The sequence below is a fragment of the Apis mellifera genome, linkage group LG15 (genome assembly GCF_003254395.2).
Source record: "Apis mellifera strain DH4 linkage group LG15, Amel_HAv3.1, whole genome shotgun sequence".
In the NCBI taxonomy this organism is placed as follows: domain Eukaryota; kingdom Metazoa; phylum Arthropoda; class Insecta; order Hymenoptera; family Apidae; genus Apis; species Apis mellifera.
Window position 1 is genome coordinate 4,765,626 of NC_037652.1, and position 17,567 is coordinate 4,783,192.

The window sequence follows — 17,567 nt, forward strand, 5'->3', positions numbered from 1 at the left end:
CGTCAGCTTCCCCATCAATGAAAATTTTCCTCTGTAAGAATTATCGTTATACATTGTTGTATCCTGTTCACGATCGGTCGATAAAGGCGAATAATTAATATAAGACAGAGCGTGGTCGTAACGAAGAAGAGCGTGACGTGCAAGAATGACGTCGTATTATTACGTATGAATCGTTATCGTAACGGAGGCGATAAGGAGACAAAAACGATTCACGACGTCTATCTTTATGAGTTGACATTCATTCGAAAGGATGAAAACTTGAGCTCCTCTCAAACTTTTCCTTACTTCTTGTATCGCAGATGTCGTAAAAAATATGTTTTTGAAATAATTGTAAAAATTTAATATAATATGTGTGTGTGAGATAAGACGTAGGAGCGTATTATAAAAATATTGTACCATCGTCGTAATTCTTTTTCTTTTTTTTTTTTTAAATTGTTAGTTCTTACTTAGTTCTTTTTAAAAATAAAATAAGATTCTCTTCGATATCTATATTTTAATCGCGGAAAAATATGTTATAAAATGTCTCCTCTTTTTTTTTCTTTTTAGCAACTAATTTCTTTAGGACCAATAAGAAGAGCTTCTTCTCTATCAATTATTTACGATATTTCTTCGACGAGGATGACGTGAAACGGGATATTTTTATATCGTTCGAAACATTATGATATATATCACGAATAACAATCGAATATTAAAGATTAGAATGAAAAGAATCTATAAAGGTTTCGTAGGAAGGAAGGGAGGAAGGTTTCTCGCTACATCGTGGATTTCTGCCCTCCATGATTCGATTGGCCATTGAGCGTGGTTCGCTCAATATACGGTTTGGAATCGTAAAACGTCAAACACGTTTCATCGGTTGCACCGATAAAACATTCCTCCGGTGTTTTATGGAAATCCAATGTACACTTTCAGCGAACGCACACGAGAAACGAAAAAAAAAAAAAAAAAAAAATATTTACAGAAAATAGAAGAAAGAGCTCCGGTCGTAATTTAATCGAAATTAATAGAAATGGATTTAAGGGAGGCGGATCATATAGAATGATGACGATCTTGGAACAAAACAATAATATATCGAAACTTTGAGGAATTTGAAGGGTCGAATCGTATTATTTCCCCGCCCTGTTTATGCGAATCGATCGAATTTTCACACATGGCACGCCACCGATCCTTTTGAAATATTCCACGAGGGATGGATAGCGGTAAATGCATGCGATGTAAGGGGCGAGGGGGACGTTCTGTTCGTTAATTTCCTGTTTGCAGGGATGTCCTTGGGGAATCTGTCGGGGGACGATGAAATTACCCCGAGCCAGCTGGAGCTTTTTAACGTAACGAATATTTAAAGATCGCACGCACGCGAACGCTCGCCATTCACGACTCGCCTCGTGAAACCAATTTTCATGAAAGCGTCGATAATTTTTCCCACGATCCAGAAATCGATCGTTTCGGCCACGTGTGTCACGTGTGTCGTGGAAAAAGTGGGTATGCACTCGTCGTGCTTGTATCACAGACGAGGAAGACGAGAAGTGGACGTGACGCGTAACGTTTTCGAGTATCGCAGAAATTTGCCCGCCGCTAGATTTTCACGACACATTTCCGCGACACGCGCGACATAATTTCAATTTTACGTCACGGGAGGAAAAGAAAATTGCAACTTTAATCGAACCAATCCACGCGATAACGCTAAACTTTTCTAAATCGTATCAACATGTGCACTGATCACACTCTTTATCTCCCGCCTTTCCTTCGAACGCATCCTTACCTGATAACGATCAGCCAACCCCCGACAAGAGCGACACATAATATATTCCCGATCCGGTGGCTCGGCGTTCTAAAGGCGACTATCAAGTTGCGGTCGTCTAATTTACGATCACGGCAAATGGACGCCGGTTTTAGTGGACGGTGGCTTCGTGGCCGCCCCTTCCTCCTCCAAACCTCTTTTCTCTCCACCGTTCTCCCTCGAGAGTTTGTTATCGGCGACTGGGGCAAAAGCGAAACGCGTGAATTTGGCGATCCAGAGTGCAACGATTAAGTGGCGAGGGAAGGCGGGGAGAGGGGGACTATTTCGAATATCAAGCTCGAGGAGAGGCGGGAAGAGGAGGTGGTGTTGGATGCTTGCAGCTGCTCGGTGGATTACTTGGATAAATCTGGACCCAAATTTGGCTCGGTCGAATGGTTCCGTACACGGAGGAGAGGGGTTTGGATGTTTGGAATAGATGCTCGGGACGAGTTTTGGCCTGAACTTGGCCCGTTTCGCTAATCCGGTTATATCCGGTTTTATTATATCTCTGATATCCATTAGCGAGTGGTTTAATTGGATACGAGTTAATTGGAATATTAAATATCCTAATGGTGTGTACGCGCGTGCGTCGCGTCACGATCCACGAGACTGAGAACAATCGATTGGCGCGCGATCGAGCGTAACCCCGGTGGCCAATTCGAAACGGCATTCCTCCAATCACCCGGACGAATTCGATTGATCGGATCTAATCTCAGATTAGATCTCCCCCTTCCTTCTTATCGATAATCAACGAAAGACAAATCCCTGTTAATCACACATACGTAAAATCTAATATTTTAGACCTACTCTAAAGTTCTCTAAAGTTTATAAGATTATAATCGCATAGATCGATGAGACAAAATAAAAGCTCTTTCAAAAGAATCGAAAGGAAAGATTCCCGTATTCTAAATAATATAATTTCCAGAAAGAAAAGAGAAGGAAGAAGAAAATTTCTTCTTAGACATCCAGGAAGGGGAGCATCGATACATTTCTCTCGACGGTGGTGGATGGACCGATCGGTCGATGGTCCAAAGTCGACTGTCAGGCCACGGCGGTCGGGTGCTGGCGGCGTCCCGACGCCTGCGCCTCGCGTCCCCCGACTCCGTCAGACGGCGCCCCGACGCTGGTACCGTCGGACGGACCGGTCGGTCGGGCCACCAGTCAGCCTCCAGTGAGCCAGCCAACCTCTCTCTCTCCCTCTCGCACGTAGAGGCGCGCGCGCGCGCGCCGCCGCGTCCTCTCGCCCGCACACGTACGCATACACAGAGACACGCGTTGTAGGAGCACAGACACACGTACGGTCGGTGGCGTGCACACGAAGAGCGGCTGTGTGCGAGTTACATGCACACGGCCCCTCGCCTTCTTTCTCGCTCCATCCCACCCCGCCGAACATCCCTCCTCGTCGCGCGACGATCCTGCGAGGAGAGGTCTCGATCCGGCGAACGACACGAGAGGGAGTCCGAGTTCCTGGCTCGTCCCTCGCGGCTGCAGTGCGTTCCCAAACATCCACGAGGCAAGCTCGAGGTGTCCGCACGTACGCACGCACGCACGCACGCAACACCACGTTCAAGGACCACGAGGATCCTTCCTCCCCCTTTTCTCGACCGTTCGATAACGCGTTCGCTCCAAGGACGCACCACGTACAACAACAACAACTCTGCCCAACGATTCTTCAACTCGAGAGAGAGAGAGAGAGACGCGGTCAACTTCGTTTCCCTCTCCCTCCCCGTTCTTCCTCCAAGAGCGAAGAATATATTTGGGACACCGCACAGCCGCACGGATCTCGTATTTTTCGCATCTGCGTGCCGACCTCGCTCCCTCCACAGCCTCGCTCGTGGAGAGAAGAGAAGGAGAGGAACCAACAGCCTTCTGACAGTTTTCCCGCGCGTGTTTACACCGCTGTGTAACTCTCCCTTGTGTTAAGCTGCCGCCGCCGCCGCTTGTCGTGCTCCGTTTCGAGGGGATTCGTCGTTCCGCGAGGATCGTGCGTGCGACGGTGACGGGCCTCGCGACTGCGACGCGGAAATCCTGCTCTCTCTCTCTCTCGACGTCTCGACGAGCGCACGAGGTAAGAGGCGAACAGCTGCGAGGAAAGGAGAGTTGTGGAGAGAGTTGTGTTAACGAACGAGGATCATCGGTGGAGAGAGAGCGGCTTCCTCCCATGGGAGATGATTCGAAGGGGAACGAGCGGCGGACGCCAGTTCGGGTGGAGAAGGTAGCAGCGTGACGGGCCGAAGGACGAGATACTTCTCCTCGACCGGATTTCGCGACCAGAGTCAGGAAGAAGCTGATGACAGTGGGTGCCGGAGGAGTCCAGGGATTGTTCCACCTCTCGCTCTTCCCGTATTGAACGACGTGTTGTCGGGTGTCGATCAGCTGACCGTGTGTTTCTTTCTTTTCTTTTTTTCTTCTTCTTTTCAAAGGGGGGGTGGTGACACGGTTCCGTGCGCGAGGAGGACTCGAACGAGGAGGAGGAGGAAGAGGTTAAGGTTCGAGCGACCAGGTGTGCGCGAACGAAGGATCCTGTTGATCCTCGCGTGTGAGACGAAAGGAAGAGGGGTGAAAAGGGACGATCAACGCAATCGTGCAAATAGAATCGTGGTGATGATGACGGGTCGAGGACGCCGACTCTGATCTCTGGGAAGAAGGCGCGTCTCTCTCGGATGAGTTCTCCTTTTTTTTCCCTCCCCCTTCCCCCTTTCTCTCTTCTCCCCTCCTTCCTCCATACTCCCTCCTCCCTCGAGCCATTTTCTCGTAGCTCCCAACACTTTAACGGATAATAATTCAAATAATAACGAGTAACAAATTAAAATAATTAAATGATAACGAGTAATTGATAATAAAAAAAGAATGATAATAAATCGATTTACGATAATACGACTAAGGACCATCGATGAGAATCGAGCCTCGAACGTGGAGTTAAAGAGAGAGAAAGAAAAATTCTAATTAGATTCTAACTTATGTGTAAACGTATATATAGATAATATCGTTTTTACGAGTCAATCCGGTGTGCGCGATTACGTGTGCGTGTGTCTGTGCGTGCGTAGAGTCGAATTAATTAAATAAATACACGAATGAATAAATAAATCTGTGTCGCGCGTGTTTCTTTTCGTTTTCTCCTCGCAGTTTTTCTTCCCTCGTCGTCGTCGTCGTCGTCGCGTGTGTAGTTTCCATTTCTATTTTTCTCCCCTCGCGTTAAAACAGGGCGAGTTTGGACGCGTGTTTAACTCGTAAACAATTCGCAAAAAAAGAAAAAGAAAAAGAAAAAGAAAAAAAAAAAAGAAAAAAAAAGTCGCAAGTCGGAGCAGTACGGGTATATAGTATCCAAGCGCTTAACCTTTTTTAGCCGTGGCGCGTTAATTAATTAACTCGGAGGGGGCGTATCGTTTCGAGAAACGGGCGGGCGTCGAGAGTCGCGAAATATCTCGACTTGTCCGAGCGAGTATCGAGTATCGTGAGCTCACACATATGCCTCGGTGTCGATTCCAAACCCGATAAATTTCGCGGGAGAGAGAGAGAAAGAGAGAGAGAGAAAAGATCGAGGCGCGAGTCATCGTCGTTTCAACGCGCGTTCAAAGGTGTTCTCTCTCTCGAGCCTGGATCGAGATCGTTTAAATCTTAAGGGAGAAATTGATGAAAAAGGAGAAAAAAAAAAAGAAAAAGGGGGACCAATTTTTCACACCCATTCTCCTAGGGGTCTAGTTTCCACTTCTCGCCCTCCTCCGCATCGCCGACCTCTTTTCCTCCATTGTACGTCCACACCTGACTAATAACCTGACCCGTATCGATATCCCCTTACCGGAATTATCCGTGAATCTCTCCACGTCGTATCTTTCTCCGTATTAACTCCGTCGAGATCGAGGAGAATACGCGAGAGTCCGCGAGATCACGCAAGCAATAAATCAAGGGCCAATCCTCTCTAACGACAGTACACCACAGCAGAGGGTGAACAGGTGTATATATAGGTGGTATGCAGCGATCGAGCGATCGCCTGTAAAGGAAAAAAAGGAAGAGAAAAAAGAGACATTTCGTCGATCGAGGATAGTATAAAGAATCGAGCAATTAAAATTTAAAGGGGGAAACAGCATCAACAGTTGTACGCGTGGACCAGTTTCATCTCCTCTCTTTTCACCTCTCTTCTCTCTCTTTCTTTCCCTCTCTCTCTTTTCCCCACTCTGCGAAGGGAAGAACTCGAGAGAGAGAGAGAGAGAGGAAAGGAAGGAAAGGATCGAAGGGGATCGAGAGAGAAGGGGAGAGAGAGGAAGCCGGCGGGGGCCGAGTAAAGAGAGAAGGTCGGCATTGCCCCGTTTTTTAACGACGATGACATTATCCTGAAACGGGCATGACGCCCCTGGCCTCGAGATGCGACGAGACCACCACCATCCTGCTGCTCCTCCTACTCGAGCTTGCACCAGGTGCACGCTGCTACTCGCGCGCGGCCACCACGCCCGCCTCGACTTTGTCGAGATAGCATCTACAGTCGACGGCGAGGGTGCGAGTGATGCCGCTCCTCGGCACCATTATGACCATCGACGCCGCCGGTAGTCCGACTACGGCGTCCAACAGCGTCCTCGACGAGAACATGACGTGGCCTCGACCGACCGGTGGCTATACGTCTTCCGCTAACGAGCCACACGCGATCGACACCGTCACCATCCTCACCGACGACCGCCACCGACCACTGTCCACGACCGGACCCGACCACGTGGCCACGACACTCGTCGATCGTGCTAGCACCGGCCCAACACCCAGCGTCCCGGCCGATCGGCGACCACCGGCCACCGACCAGGAGACCGAGATCGCCGCTCTTCCACCGACCACCACCGAGGAGATCGAGACTGAAACCGAAACCGAGATCGAGATCGAGAGGAGCACGACATCGGGAGAAGAACAACGAGCGGAAGAAGAGGAGGATTGTGCCTGCGGCGGATACGAGGATACGAGCAGACTTCCCTTCCTCGTGGCCGGCGAGGATCTCGAGGCTGGAAGCAACAACACTGGGAGCGTGGACGGTAGCAGCCCGGGAAGTATCATCGAGGAAGCTAGCACGGGGGTCGGTGGTAGCACGACGAGCACGAGCACGAGCACGGATCTGGAAGACGTGGAAGGATTAAGGGAGTTGGAAGTGCTGTTCGGGTTGAACGGCATAATGGAGGACCTGGATGGATCGTTCAACGACTCTTTCAACGAGAGTCTATTGTTCCCGTGCAACGGTAGCCTGTGCAACGAGACGTACGTGGTGCTCGGGGAGAGCCTGTACCCGTCCGGGTACACGATTCTTCAAATAGTCCTGGCGTCCGTCCTCGTCACGCTGTTGATGATCGTGATCGTGGTCGGGAACATGCTTGTGATAATCGCGATCGCGACCGAGAAGGCGTTGAAAAACATACAGAATTGGTTCATAGCGAGTTTGGCGGTGGCCGATTTCTTCCTAGGCCTCGTAATCATGCCCTTCTCGTTGGCCAACGAGATCATGGGATATTGGATCTTTGGGTACTGGTGGTGCGACATTTACTCGGCCATGGACGTGTTGCTGTGCACGGCGAGCATCATGAACTTGTGTCTGATAAGCTTGGACAGGTACTGGAGCATCACGCAGGCGGTGGATTATCTGAAGAAGAGAACTCCCGCAAGAGCGGCCCTCATGATCGCGCTTGTGTGGCTCCTGTCCGCCCTCGTTTGCATCCCCCCCCTCCTCGGATGGAAGAGACCCACGCCGGCTGAAGAGTATCCCAAGTGTAAGGTAAGCGATCTTTCTTGCGTGTATTTCTGATATAACAGATATACAGAGACGATTATTATTACGTATTTCTGTCTGCCTTTTGCTATTTTTCCAAAATGGAATTCGATTCCCTCGTTTTTAATTACATAAAGACGATATTTCGCAAAATCTAGTTTGAAAAACGATAGATATTGCAAGAGAAATAGACGTAACATCGTGGCACACTTTGCCTAGCAACGAATAATCTCGATATAAATTTGTCCGTTATCAATTGCGGTCCGGTAAAACGGGCGGCGATCTTATCTCGGGCGAGATGCAGCTGCTCGAGTCAGAGTTCCCGGGAGTGGTTAATGTTTAAAACACAATTTACTCGGTCGTATTTGAGCGAACAGGGGCGGGTAATACAAGAGTTAATTATTTCCTCGAAACTGGTTGTTAGGTGGAGTAGATGGTCGTTGCAGATGACAGATTACGAGGTCGTGTTTCGTCTTCCAGACGAGGGATTAAATCGGTCGTAACGAGGGAGAGTAACGCTCGAGGGAAAAGAAAAAGAGAGAGAAAAAGAAAAATAACGATAAAAAAAACGAGGAAGAAATTATATATATATATATATATATATCTCGTTTCGAGGATAACTTTATCGATAATTTATTTATCTCGGCCGATGATAACCCGATGGATCGTGGTTACTTGACCGTGTAAACCGTCCATTTATCGCCGAATGAATCCACTCCGCTCGTGCACTTGATTACTTCGAACGGATGGATTCATTGTTAGATCGGCAGAAACGATGGAGAGAGGGAGAGGATAGGGGGAAATTCAGATTTATCGGATCAACTCGAGTCCCTTTTACGCGATCGCGCACGGTTAACGGGTTGCATTGTGAACCATCTTGAAATTCTACCTACCTTTCGATGTCGAGCTCCTTCGCTTCTTTTACAACTATCCGTTACGCCATCTACCCGCGTCTAAATTAACGTAGACGAATTTCCGTCGCGTCCTTAATTCTCTTTCTTTTTCAACGCGCTCTCGAAAACAAGATGAGTTAAAAGAACAAGTTACTTATATTATTTCAAAATAATTCCACAGAAAAACAATTTGCACTATTTGATTGATTTTCTCCTAAGTAAAAAGTATAGATATATTTGTGGAAATTTATAGAAATCGTCATTAAATATTTTACTTCGAGGAAATAATAATATGATTAAGCGCAACATGATTGATTCATAAACTTTTTTCGAGATTATTCTTCTTCGAATTCGAATTGAAACTACCATTCCGTTCGACCAAGTCACGCGAAAAACTTTAGACAGCGTGAAAACGAGAAATTCTATCCGCAACACGGATATTTTCTCGCGTCCTGCCGCGATGACAGCCGCACAATCGCCTGCCCAGCCGCCTTCCTTTTATGCATCGGCGAAACCCACACCCTCGATCCTCGAAACCCGCTTATATCCGCCTCCACGAAACGTCCCCTCCCTCCCTCTCCTCGCGAGATTCCAATTCTACGCCCGACACTTTTGGTCGCCGATTTTGACTCCTTTCCCAATCTCTTTCTTCCATTTCCCCCTCCCCCACCCGCGGCACAATTCGGCAACCATTGTCAGGATCCAATCGAACTTCCAACTCGAAACGCGAATTTTCGCCGACGGGAGGAGGCCCAAGGTTTATCGTTCCCATTCATCACGTTGTTTCCTGCTAATTGAAACCAGTTACGTCACTTGCGCGCGCGGGTGCACACGTTTAATTAAGCCTCGCGTAAACTCATGCTCGCTTTTGGCAAACTTTTCAACGGGGTTTTTGAATTTTTGAAGACTGGAAAATCGATGATTATATTGATACGAAAGAAATCGATGATTCTAATAATATAGGAGAGGGGGAGAAAAAGTTCTCTGTCCCTGGTGCAGAGAAATTTCGTAGGAAGAAGTATTTTTTTTACAAAGAAATATTTGAGTTTTCTCGAAGAAAATAGAATGTGAAATGGAAGGGAGAAATGTCGAGTTGCGGCTGACCTTTCGTCTGTGAAGAAATTTGATGTTGGAAATGATGAAGATGCGTGTATATATATATATCGTTTTGTCGAGACCCACTCATCCACCTTGTTTCTCTACTTCTCAGACTACTGTTTTTATGGATTATTCTTTTTAAAGGACTTGTTGCAAGTTTTTCAGGAGAATAGATAATATGGAAAGGGGGTGCAAAATGTCAAGTGTTCTAAGTGACCTTTCGTTTGCAAAGAAATTCGATCTTTGGGGTAACTACTCGTCCAGATTCTTTATCTCTCTCTCTCTCTCTCCCTTGGATTCTTTCATTAATGTTCATTCCTTCGTGAAACTTGTTGCAAGTTTCTTCGAGCAGATATGAAAGAAAAATGAACAACATCGAATTCTATCCGACCTTATCTCAACTATGAAAAATTACATCTCGAGTATCTGTTATATTTTCTGTTTGAACTTGATCTCAACACACCTGTTTCGGGCAGCGTTTTATCAAATAAAACGTACACGAGGAGGACACATATACACTTCAAAAATTTAGGTCAATCAAATAATAACTATACAGAATTACAGAAACCTTTTATTTTTAACCTTTTCAATATTTATTAAACGCAAGAATCAGATCCAATCAACCCTTATATCAAAATTCCAATACTTAAAAAAGAATCCAAATCTCTCTATCCATCAAATAGAAGAATACGAACCTAGAAATAAAAAAACTCGTACGCAGAGTATGGCATACATTTCGTTCAACTTCTGTTCACTCTTCCTTATCAACTTAACAATTGCGCTCTAAACTAACGCTCTTCCACGGAACTCGAGCGTCGAGTTGTTCCTCGAAAACAGACATCAAAAGGAAGGCGAGCAAAAAAAAAAAAAAAGAGAAAAAGAAGAAATCTCAGTTCGAATATCTTAACCGAACCGAACTTATCGCCCGAGGCGTCCAAAAGGAAGCGTGTCGTGACTCGCGAGCGAGTTATTACGCGCACGCGAGTCACGAAACTCGATCGCTCGCGAAATTCCTTCCATGATGAACATGCAAGCTATAAGGAAGGAAATAGAGAGAGAGGGAGGAGGTAATTGGAGGAATGGATAGATGAAATCGGGTGACAGGGAACAGGACGACGTGGAATCAAGGTGGCTCCGAGCTTATCGGGCTAAGCCGCGCGTGTTGACGGAAGTTGGCATTAAGTTGCCGCGATACCGACTCCTCTCCCGTGTAAAATCCGACTGGGGCGTCATTAAGAGGCCGCGAGCACCTGTAATGCGAGAACAAGCGGTCCGTGTCCCCTTTATTAACACACCTTTCCACCCCTCTCCATATTAACAGGTTTTATCGCGGACAAGATAGAGATTCACCGGGGACAATTTTTCCCTCTCTTCTCTTCTCTTATTTCCTTTCCTTTGATTAATTCGAAACATCTTTGTATATCGTGGATACACAAGTTTTGGCGAGATTATTAATAAGAAAAGAAAGTTAAATTTAGTGAATTAGCAATTAGATTCTCAATTTTGTAAAATGAAAACGCAAAGAAGTTAGGACGTATTATATAAATGTTAAAGTTGGAGAAGGAGAATTTATGGCTCTATTATACGTTGGATTTTGAGATTCAGAAACCCTAGTTTACGTTTTCCTATTTAGGACTTAGATGCAACAAATGCTTATCCTCGATATGATATATCCCCAATACACAAATCTTGCTATTCCAATATCTCGAATAATTCAACCCCTTCAACAACACATCGTCGTTTAATCAACATTTTTCGACCCGCTACAATATCTCCCGGTAAATTATCCAGCTAACGTCGGAAGAGGCAAAGCCCCCTTCCTCTCCTTCTCGTCTACGAATAGCCGGCGAAATGGCAAAAGGGCGAAACGAGATTAAGCGGCCAATGGAGATGCACAGAGAAAGTAAAGGAAACGCCGTCCGTCTTTTTCCCCCTCCCCGGTTCCGCAAAGGGCAAGTTGGTAATCGCGTTAAAAGATTGAAACGTCCTTGTCCCCTCTTCGTCCTGCTCCTCCATCGACGGCCAGAGTATTTGTCTCCCGTTCATTTGTCCGATTCAGCGAGAGGTCTCCTCCTCCTCACGATCGAGAGTGTCAGCCTCTCTGTGATGATTACAGGCTGTGGCCGCGAGAAAAGAGAAACGGCGGAGGGAAGAGAAGAGAGATTCATCGCTTATAAGAATGTTTGCGCGCCGCTGGTGTGAAATTAGATGGCGCAATTGTGCAATAGTCTCGTTTAGGGGACGGATTACAGGCATTGCGACGTTGCAAAAATGGAATCTTCTCTTTCACTCCAGTCTAATATTGCCTGTTCTGGGAGGAAAAATTCTAATCTGCTACAGGGAATCTATAGTCGAAGTGAATGGGGACTATTGTTGCCATTCACGTCCTGGCTTTCGAATATAATCTCTATTCTAGCGGGGATGATACGATGGTCCAGCAGCGTTCAGATTGCCGTTCAGTTTGCTATTTTGCAGGAACGATTGGCGGAGGGGAGGAACAGAAGGGTTTAAGTCACCGTCTCGCGATGGTGGGCCTCGTCCGTCGTGGGGGGCCTAAAGTTTCTCCTAGAGCTTTCCTATCAATTTTCCTGTCCATAGATTTGCCCCCGGCAATTGGTCGTACTAGATAGGAGTGGACTAAAGTGTCGAGAGTCTCCGATCCAGTGGCTTCGTTATCCTGCAGCTTTGCCTCGGCATTACCTGTGGGCATTTGTTCAACAATACTCTGGTCTAAAGTTTAAGTTTACACTCCATTAAGTTTTGCCCGCCCATACCTTTATCCTTCGCTACCCCTTGTAAACAGTTATTGAACAATACTGGCCTAAACTCCATTTACACTTCGCTGCCTCTATCCTCCGTCCCCTATCAATTGTCCTCCCAAACAGCATTTATTTTATGCCTTACTGGCTACACCCATCGATTGTTCCCCAAAATTCTGATCGATTACGGTGAATCGAGACGCGGCATTTGAAATAAAACGAGGCAAAAATACGACGTTAAAAAGAAAAACGGTGATGTGATGGAATTATTTTAGATCGACCCAATGGAAAAATATACGAGCAGCATTTCTCGAAACAGTGGAATTCATTGTTTACCAGAGATTCTCCCCGGCGCAAGAGCCATAATAAAGAGGGAAGGCAAATATAAAACGTTTGCAGGAAGAAGTTGGAAGAGCGAGCTATACAACTCGAAGGAGTGGTTGGACGGAATTTGTGCTCGATTAAAGTGTGTTTCGAATATAAAGAAGCGGGTTGTTCTACCCCCGACTCATCCGTAAAAGTCCCTTAACTATTAACTTTTCAAAGAGTGGAAATAAAGTCCGAGTACCGACCTAACTCACGGACCACCGGTTACACCGCTCATTAGTCTGTAATTAACGGAGTCTTTATCGCCTTTGAAATATTTGCAGAATTTATAATGGCCCTGCTTTCCTTCGTTAGTCAACCGAAAAAAAAAAAAAAAAAGAAAATCGAGATCGAATAAAAATGAAGTGCAGTTGATGGAATATTATCCGATCGAGCGACTTTTAGTTTTGAAAGAGAGCGAGGGGAAGGAGGAAAGGGTTGGGAGGCAAGAAAAATATCTGTTTCTTCGAATCGAGACCTAATTTATCCTCTCTTGTAATTAATCCTTTCCTTAATCAAGAATCCTGAGAGTAAACTAAAGAGAGTAAGGAAAAGTAAGAAACTCGCAGCTAGCCTCTTTAAGAAATTAGATCTTTTCGAAACCATTGATTATTTCGATAAACGATATTTCGTGAAATAAATCATATTTTCTTTAAATCGATTAGTGGAATCGACATTTCGATATGTTAAACATTTACAACACGAATTGCGATGCTCAAAATTAAAATAATCCACGTTGATAACTTACAGACGCCTGTCGACGAGCAACCCGCCCAGGCGTCCAACCGTTACTTGAGCTTGCATCGGTAAAAATGGAACGCGAAAAAACACCATTCGATCATTCATTTAATCATCGTCCAAAAGGCGAAAAAATGTCTCGCCTCTCCTATCCACCATGTTCAAGAAGCCGGAACAGAATCCTTTTAAACGAGTCTTCGTTTCTGGGTGATCGGGGCACGAGACGCGGTTCGAAAGGTTTTGTTTAAGCGGCGCGGATAAATGGCGGGCCAGCCGTTTGTTTAAGTTTCGCAGCCAACCTCCAGGGCACGGACGTGCTTCAATCTCCTAATGCGCTTAAGTTCACGCCTGCCGCGCGGAACTTGCATCTCTGGGGTGCATTATCCGTTATAACTTCTAATAAATTTTCGACCGTATACTCGAGCTTTTCTTCCTCATCCTCCTCCTTCTCTCCCCCCATCCATTCCTCTTCCACCCGTGACAGTAAGTCGATTTCGTTCGGGGAATTCCGGCCGGGGAATTTCGAATTAACCAACACCCTATATACCCTCCCCCCTTCTGGGGCTGGTAATGAAATGGAAATCCTTGCGCGGCCTTTTCGAAGCCCTCGCCCTTCTTCCCGAATAATGGAAATGTTAATCAACGGCGGTGGAGAATTTTCACGATTGAAACCATGGTTACCAGTTTCGACTTGGAGGAATTACGATTTCCCGAGGAGGCGGCCGGCCTGCTGTTGTTTCATCCATCTGGTGGTTTTCTATTAATTACATCGCGCTCGTTAAGCAGGATCCAAGTGAAAATTTTGTTGCGAAACGAACTCGTAACGTTTAATCTCAACCGAATCAGTTTTTTGGATGAAAGTAGTTTTAAAAGTCGTAATCATCAACGATATAATTATTTCGTAATTATTCGTCATCGTGGAAAGAAAATATAATTTGCGTATAATTCATAAGTTTCTTATTTATTTTCGAGATTATTCAAAAGATCGAGTCGAAGAAAATTTCAAGACGACGCAGATTCGTTTACAGAAACAAAGGATCGGGATCAGATCACATTTTTCCGTTGTTTAACTTTGCGACAAACAACTTATGGTATCCGGTAATGGAAGCACAATAATTTTAAAACCTTTCGAAACCAAAACTTCTAGATTTCACGTACTTCTTTCTTATTTTTATATCGTTGTTTAAACCTTTCGTTTCGGGCGCAATTTGAAGCGAAACGGAGAAGAGAGAGACAAAAATGTTTACTTCGATAAAGATCGTGAAAGCGAAGGATACAATGACCGGTATATAAACATCTCGTATTCTCGAAAAGATTTTCAACAGACTTGAAACGAGCGCATGGAAACTTTAGAACAGAACATCACGTTTCACGAAAGATTTCTCGTTTCTTTATCGATTCGATCGCATCTGAGCATCTGATTGACGTCGAAATTCGCTTGAACGCTTGAACGCTTGTCCACGGTTTTTGCAATGAAATTTGCAAACTTGTAAAAACTGCCACCACGTTTGACCGTGTTCCAAGCATCCATGGGTCTTGGAATCGAGCGAGTTCCAGTGCTTGGTCGGGCGAGAAATTCGAGGAACTCTGGGCCTTTTGACAGTGGCCTTTGCCAAAGTATTTCTCTTACAATGGAAATTCTATTTTCCTCGAAATTTACCGAATCCCTCGTCGAGACTTTGGTAGCGAAAAAATTCTATTTCTTTGATAAAGTTACTCGAATTACTACCCTCGTTTTATACTTCCTCTCCCTATATTTCAATTAACTCTAATTAACCGTGATTAAAGGAGAAAACGTTTGGAATCGATCTCCTTCTTCCATTCACACGGCCTTTACTCGAATAAATTACATCGAGAAAACAAAACAACAATCGAGGCCATTCGAAGGATGAAAAAGACAATGGCACATCGAACAAAATCGAACGTGAATCCACCGATTCGTTCCACGCCAAATTGATATCAATTATCCATTCATTTGTAAACACACTACGATTATTACACAGAAATCTAAAATTATTCGCGAAATCGTTGCAAGGAATAATTCATCATTCGGATTTTAACGTAAAGTGTTTACGTATAACGAATTGTTGTAAAATATATATATACTTTCTCATCAATTTTTAATCAAATTTATAATATTTCTATTTTCTTAAAATTTTCCGTAACAATGCCTCGAAAGCTTAACTTTACCCTTTCGCGTTCCTCATCAACGGAATACTTTATATATGCGACAATGAATTTTTCTTAAAAACACAATTATCACGTTAAATCTCATTCGTGAGCAATTGCATTAATTATTCTTTTTGAAGAAGCAAATACAGTTTTTTTTTCTGATTTATCATTCACACTAAACACAAATTCAATTCGTAGGTGAATTTAATCTTCCACGTTGTTAATAAAGGAGCATCGTTTTTAAAGGATAGAATAATAGAAATACGTATACATATATATACACAAATAAACAAAGAAATAAATAAAACGTTTCGAGTAGAAAAAATGTTTATTGTCAAATTTTCTACGCAAACAACCACCGTCCACCGAGTTTCAGATATCAATTTATTTATCCCACATATATTTATTTACCGTGGAATCACTTCGCTCTCCCGCGATATCGCTATGCATTACAACTCCAACAACGACCATTTCCATGGAAATTCACCGGGGTTTAAAAACGCGGGATATAAAATAAACAAAATTTAATTCATTTGCAAAAACCTGGCGTACGTAATATAAGGTTAAACGGGACACCACGGGAGGGGTGAAATCTTATAATAACGGGGCGGGTGGGTGGTGGTCCCGCGGGCGAATATTTTCGCTCGTCCCACCCTCGCTTTCCATAAAACGCTTCGTTGTTATCGCGATTATGATAACGCGATCCATTCTGGTGTCGAGTCGAGTAATCACGTTCGCGGTTTTTAAATCGTTTTAACGTTTCTAATTTATCCCCTTGAAAAAAGAAAAAAAATCGGCTCTTGGCCAATTTTTCCCTCACTCTTTTGTCCCCCATCCTCTCTAAACAGCTCTGAAAAATGAACAGATGTTTGGAAAATTTTCTTCTCGAGGATCGAATATAATTATTTGAAATGTTAAAACAAGTGGAAATTTCCAAACGAGCCCATTCTGTATAAAAGTTATTTTAATCGTTTCAACGTTATTTGGATTAAAAAGCGGTGGAATGTCGTAAGATAGGAATTTTTCTTTCTTTTTTTTTACGAGATTTTCACGTTACGTTAACGAACGGAGGATGTTGGCACCGGATCGGATGAAAAAGCGATCGACGACACGGATTAACAGGCGGCGTCGCGGCGACGATTGTTCTACGGCCACGGGGTTGCGGCCACCCGCCCCCTCCTCCCCCCGATTAGGCACGATAAATCCGACAAGGCTCTTGTGTGCCCTGGTGAACCGTAGACCGCACCCGACATCCGCTAATAAAGCTTGAATTAATTAGATGTTTCCCTTCCATCGCGTGTGCACACACTTGTGAAATAAATATTTTTCAAAATTAGAAATTCTAGAATATCTTCTACTTTTAATTTTCCATAATATAATAATAAAGAAAAAGAAAGAAGTCTCGACTTTATTTTTCCTTTTCATCAGCTTTTGAATTATAAGAGAGGAAGAGATTGTCACAGAAACGTAAAGAAATTCTACAACAAAATTGTAACAAAAATTTCTCCGAACGTTCTTAAAAAAAAAAAAATATATATATCACCCGATCTTTAAAATACAATAATATAATAAAAATTGGGAGATTTCTCGAATCTTCGCTGAGCGTCGCAACGCTGTCCAAAAATCCGCAGTGTGATTTATCACGTTAGAAGAATTGGCGTCACTCGATCCAAGTTTTAGCCGGGAATCGGGGAACGGGGAATTGCGAATACGGGCAAATCTTGGAGAATATTCGCGACGGATTGCGGGCCGATAGTTGGACAAGATTCGGGGAGGAATCTGTCAAGTTTGAAAAATGACGATCCTCCGTTGATCGTAAGAGGAAACACCCATCTGTCGGAGCCCCAGCACATTCTCTTTTTCCCTTTTCGCCAACTTTTTCACAACTTTTCTCACGCCTATATATATATATATTCATACGAGCATATATCTATCCGACTATTTTCAAACTAAGTATTTTCCCTCAGTGTGAACAAACTCGGAGGAGGATTTCCAAGTTAAGGAGATGGAAAAAGAACACATCTTTTGTT

General features: G+C 44.4%; 1 protein-coding gene across 1 annotated transcript in view; it reads left to right on the forward strand.

Moving 5' to 3' along the window:
• Nucleotides 1-2,860: 2,860 nt before the first annotated feature.
• Nucleotides 2,861-17,567, forward strand: part of LOC726331 (alpha-2A adrenergic receptor) — a 113,387-nt gene continuing 98,680 nt past the window's right edge. Inside the window, exon 1 of the mRNA XM_001122075.5 lies at nucleotides 2,861-7,517. Within this exon, the coding sequence (XP_001122075.3) occupies nucleotides 6,276-7,517 (1,242 nt within the window). The 5' untranslated portion in view covers nucleotides 2,861-6,275. The remainder of the gene's footprint in view (nucleotides 7,518-17,567) is intronic.